This window comes from Barbus barbus (assembly GCF_936440315.1).
Source record: "Barbus barbus genome assembly, chromosome: 28".
Classification (NCBI taxonomy): domain Eukaryota; kingdom Metazoa; phylum Chordata; class Actinopteri; order Cypriniformes; family Cyprinidae; genus Barbus; species Barbus barbus.
This window is the reverse complement of record NC_136756.1, coordinates 23,476,409-23,482,153: the sequence shown is the minus strand read 5'-3', so window position 1 is coordinate 23,482,153 and position 5,745 is coordinate 23,476,409. Positions and strand designations below refer to the sequence as shown.

The following is a 5,745-nucleotide window of genomic DNA, read 5'->3' as shown; positions in this document are numbered from 1 at the left end:
ACGGGAGATGGGGGAGGGGCAGATCGAAATCAGGCCTCTCGCTTCCCTCCCTCTTTCTCTCTCTCTCCGCAATCCCTTCTTTTTCCCGGTAAAAGACGAATTCTACTATGGCGAGGGCTGGGTTTTTCATATTCATAACCCGGGATTTTGCCTTGGGAAGGTAACCAAGCAAGGTAACAACGCAACGTCAGCACAACTAATCAATATTCATAAGCAGAACATTCGCCATTGGGTGGCTGTCACGATACGTTAGCATGATGTACTTAATATTCATGAAGCAGACGTTCGGCATTGGACGCTTACTACGCAGCGTCAGCATGGCCTAATTAATATTTATGAGCTTGATCTTAGTCATAGAAGACCACGATATAACTACAGCAAGGTGAAATTTTGCATGTTAGCATATAAACAATACGCGACAACTAATAAAACAAGTAACTAAAAATGTGTAGAAAAAGATTCAAAAATAGTGAACACTAGACTGAACCCAAATAAGGTTGATGACCTAATATAATAACAATAAAAGGCATAGATGTAAGATAATGCTCTTAATGTATTTACTTCTGTCTCTCTCTCGGCTGGGCATCTGAGCATTAATTATAAAGCGAGTACTCATGCCGCCTGTAGCTCCATTAATAAAACATCCCAACAAAGGATTTGAGAACGAGAAAGAGCCTTGGCTCAATTAATATTAATTTCAATTTCAAAGTAATTTATTGGCTCAATTGTTCTGCATACAATATCGCCAAACGACACACACACACACACACACTTTAATTTGTTCCTTTAAAAAAATAATTACTGATTTAATACATTTCATAATTTACTCTGCACTGTTACTTTGTCGTTTTACTTTTAATTTCATACTGATCATTTAATTATTTATTTAGCTAATTTAGCTATTTGCGCTGCTGTTGTTTTACATTGCACAATTTTTATTTATTTATTTATTTATGTTAGTAAAGAATACTAATACTGCAATTATAGAGTGGGAAAGCAAAAAATAGGTAAAACACTGAGCATATATCCTCTGAGTCTCTATGCTAGCCACTTAAAATAATTTGAAGTAAGTTAAGTTATTAAATAAATAAGAATGACTTGTTGACACACACTTACGTGGACTGTGTTCATGTCCTGTACTGTTTTCCAGTATCCAAGTGAAATTAGTGACAATGTTGTCCCCTCTAGTGGAGGAGAATAGCATTGCATACAGCAGCAGTTATAGCCCATGTTGCTGTACAAGATTTCTACATGATTTCTGAAGCCATTCGTGATGCAGGTGATGAATCTCTTACAATGCAATGAGCTGATTTCTAACATAAAGACTGTATATTTTAAAAGTGCCCTCTCACTCTGCTGATGCAAATACAGCATTATACCCAGACCATAAAAGATCCTACTGGATTGAACGGAAATTCTGGAATATAGGAATTTTATCCAGAATTGTATTTGCTTCTAAGGAAACTCTTCTTTGACTGGTTCCAAATTACGATAGATCTTCATGATTGCACTCCTTTTAAAATCCTTGGGTCAGAAGTGGAGCAATGTGCATTTTTCCATCACATGTGTTTTAATTCCAAGCTTTGAATATTCCATACTTCTTCGCAAAGGCCTGTTTTAATGAGTTAGATTCAAATAAAGGTTTTAATGTGGATGGAATGTGCTGTATGTAATCCCCTGACATAATCTGTTTGTGAGCCTACCTCTCCCTCTCTTTCTTTCTTACACCAAACACATGATTCAGATCAAGCCCCCTTTTGAGGCTAGGCTAAATAAACGCACAGAGGAAGTACAATCTGGGCCAAAGTTCAAGCTCATGCTGTTCCCAGTCCGGTATCTATGCTAGTTACCACCTTTAAAACAAAAACATAAGAGAGAGACTTTGCTTGCTCTTTTGCAAGGCTGCCTGCAAGATCAGGAATAATAACTGCACTGTTTAGGTATTCTTTCACATTGCAAAACGTCTCTTCAGGACATCGCCACAAACCAGGTACAGTGTTCCTGTTCACTTGTCTGCATGCTTCAGATGTTTTCAGATTTTCAGAGCTGGGTAGATTACTAAAAAATTATAATCCGTTACTGATTCCTAACTATATGGCAAAAATTGTAGTTAGTAACGAATCTATTACATTACAGATTTAGGTAATGTAATCAGACTACTTTTTGATTACTTTTGACCTAAGTCCTTTATCACATTGATTTAAATAGGATGATCTCATACCATACTGATATAAAAATACAAAGAGTAAGAAAACATATTCCATTAATTGTAATTAATAACAGAGATTGCATTAATAGAATAAAATCTTATCAAAAAAAAAAATTAGTTTACCTATATCAGAGAATTGTGCATGCAAATGTGATTCTTAATTATTAAAATAGTTATTTTAAAATATTATATTATTCAAGGATACTTCAAGTAAATATATTAGGCGAAAGATGTTCAGATGACAAAAAAGTTTTGGAATGCTTGCATTACATGTAAATAAGTAATCGTGAATTTGTGTAGTTTAAAATCACGCATTCTTTGTGTGAATGTTCACAAAACTGGAAGAATTTCTAAATGTAGGCTATATAAGGAGTAGTCTATTTTAGAAAGGAACATTTAAAAGATGAAAAAGAGGAATTAGGGAGAATCAATAAATTATGAATTAATTATTGCTATTGTGTGAATAATATGTAATCATGTAATCAATAAAAAAGTAACTGTAGTGTGATTACGAGTATTTTAAAATGTAATTTAATCCAATAATTACAAGTACTTAATTTTTGGAATCTGATTACGTAATCTAGATTACATGTAATCAGTTACAACCCAGCTCTGTCCATTTTGCACTTTAATCAATGAACATCATTAGAATAGAGAATATTGCACAGTGTCATTCAGAACAAAGCACATTTTTCTGCAATGAGTTACACAGTTATAAATTTAAACACATTTGTGCAAATCACTGTGCAACCTATTTAACCAGAATACATGTTTTTATGCTCAAGTCATTGGTATGCAAAAGTGTAACCTCAGATGAATAGCCTTTACATAACACATCTATTTAGCATACATGTCAGGGACATATATTTGTGTTAGTTACATGATCGGTGTACTCTAGTACCTTTAGTCTCTCTTGTTCCCACTGTGAACTCTTAAAACTGTACATGTGTTCAGTTGAGATTGTGTAGTAGTGCCAGGTCAATGTGCAATGATTCTCTCAGATAGGATAAAGGGGGCAGAGAAACAAACAAAAAATAAAATAAAAAATTAGATAACAATATCAGTTTGTAATCATATATGGTATGGCTATAATACCTATATTACACTAACTATACAATATTATCAAAAACATTATACTACACTGCCTTATTTCTGTAATCATACTAATCTGTCCATTTATTAGCTTACAAAACAGCAAATTAACTTGATTTTGATTAAATTATATATATATATATATATTTTTTTTTTTTAGTCCAAGAGGTCCAAACAACATTGGACACACATTGGTTTCTAATTTATAAGCACAAGCACTTTTTCCATTGGCCAAATTTTGATTATGACTGACTTATCTCAAACATATTTTCAGACAATGTTGCTGCATCCACAAATCTTTGTCCTTGTTGCCTTGCTTTGGAGTGTCCCACCACTTTCCCTGGCTGGGAAGATCCTGGTGTACCCAGTGGATGGAAGCCACTGGATTAACATGGACATTTTGCTACGAGAGCTTCACCAGCGAGGTCACAAACTGACAGTTGTCCGTTCTACCAACAGCTGGTACATCCCAGAGAACACCAAACACTATACACCCATCACCATCCGTGTCGATCATCTCTCCAGCTTGGAGGACCCCGAGTACATGGCGTCCTTTCTTAAGAGAAACATTGACATTCAAAGAGGGGAAGGAACAGTTTGGTCATTCATGGCCCTGCAGAAAGAAGTAATTACTCTTTTAGAAGAGTCTCACAAGTCTTCTGCCGAGATGGTGAGAACCATTCTAGAGGATAAAAAGCTTGTTAAAACACTCAAAGAGTCCAAGTATGATTTGATGCTAACTGATCCTGGTTTTGCAGGAGGGGTCATATTGGGCACGTACTTGGGTTTACCAATGGTGTACAATGTGCGATGGATAATAAATGCAGAAGGGCACTTTGCAATTGCACCCTCACCTCTTTCTTACATCCCAACTATCGGATCTAGGGTGACAGATAAAATGAGCTTTGCAAATAAAATGAAAAATTTCTTGCATTATGGAATCGGCCAATACATTGATCACTTCCTCACAAGGCCTCTTTATCAAGGAGTTATCAGCGAACACATAGACCCAAACACCAATGTGTACTCTCTGATCCAAGGAGCAGATCTGTGGCTCATGAGAGTCGATTTTGTATTCGAGTTTCCTCGTCCTACTATGCCCAATGTGGTCTACATCGGAGGCTTCCAGTGCAAACCATCCAAACCTCTACCAGATGAATTGGAGAAGTTTGTCGAGGGTTCTGGAGAGCACGGGGTGGTGATCATGTCTTTGGGTACTCTGCTTGGAAGTCTAGTTCCTGACATATCAGAAGTCGTCGCCTCTGCCTTTGCTCGCTTGCCACAAAAGGTGATTTGGAGGCACGTAGGGGAAAAGCCATCAACGTTGGGGAACAACACACTGATAGTGGACTGGCTGCCTCAAAACGACCTCTTAGGCCATCCTAAAACTAAAGCTTTTGTCACCCACGGAGGAACGAATGGAATCTATGAGGCTATTTACCACGGTGTTCCGATGCTTGGACTTCCACTCATCTTTGACCAATTTGACAACATGATTCGCCTGGAAGCCCGAGGGGTGGCTCAAGTGCTTGACGTTGCAGCCCTGGATGTAGATACCCTAACACAAGCCCTAAATGACATCCTGGATGAAAATCAACCCTACCAGAAGAACATGCTCAGAATGTCAAGCCTACATCGTGACACTCCAATCAAGCCAATGGACAGTGCCATCTTTTGGCTGGAGTTTGTCATGAGGCATAAGGGTGCAGCGCACTTACGCACCGAGTCCTACAGGCTTCCTTGGTATTCCTACTACTGCCTAGATGTGTTAATGCTGATAATGAGTTTGTTTACAGCAGTCTGTGTGCTCTTGGTCTTGATGAGCAGGGCATTGTTGAAAGTCTTTGTCAAGAAAAGAAAACCCAAAAAAGAGTGAAGTGGTGTGTTTGGTAACACTAATTTTTTTTGCTAAAGGCTGCTATCATTAATGGTGCTATATGCACCACTTCCAGTGTAGAAGGGTTTGGTTAGTTAGCATGGTCCTGTTAACCCTTGCTGGTAGATTCTGTAACTACTCCATCTGGTTAAAAAAAAAGAAAGAATTCTCTATTGATAATCTGACAAGCAACATTTAATATTTATGTATTGAAGTAGACCTTTTGTAAACGTTTAGGACCGTGGACATTCTTTTGGTGCCATCAGCCAAACAGGGTTGTTCAGTGATCAAAGAAACAACATTTAGATTCAGATGATTGGTTCAAAACCAGGCAGCATAAGCAAGTGCCATGGAGATTAATGCAAATGCTATCTGATAACTTCTTTGAGGTGGTATTAAATCACATTGTATATTTCTACAGGATTGCAGTTTCTAAACAACTTTACCAAAACGTCCCCATATTTGCCATGGTTTGAAAAAATGGGTAATTTTCTAAATTTTTGGTACCTGGACGCCTTTGAGAAAGTTACTAGGTCAGGCAGTTCAGACAAACAGGGCAATGTTTTGA

At 37.3% G+C, this 5,745-nt stretch overlaps 1 protein-coding gene across 1 annotated transcript; it reads left to right on the top strand.

Annotated features, from left to right (window-relative positions):
• The first annotated feature begins 1,782 nt into the window (after positions 1 to 1,782).
• Positions 1,783 to 5,592, top strand: LOC306847896 (UDP-glucuronosyltransferase 2A1-like). Its single transcript, XM_079382125.1, has 2 exons — positions 1,783 to 1,990; positions 3,576 to 5,592. Exon 2 carries the CDS (start codon positions 3,579 to 3,581, stop codon positions 5,175 to 5,177), a length of 1,599 nt encoding a protein of 532 aa, XP_079238251.1. The 5' UTR covers positions 1,783 to 1,990; positions 3,576 to 3,578; the 3' UTR covers positions 5,178 to 5,592.
• Positions 5,593 to 5,745: the final 153 nt, after the last annotated feature.

Excerpts from the sequence above, each read along its gene's own strand:
- LOC306847896 (XM_079382125.1), top strand. The coding sequence starts at position 3,579 with ATGTTGCTGCATCCACAAATCTTTGTCCTTGTTGCCTTGCTTTGGAGT.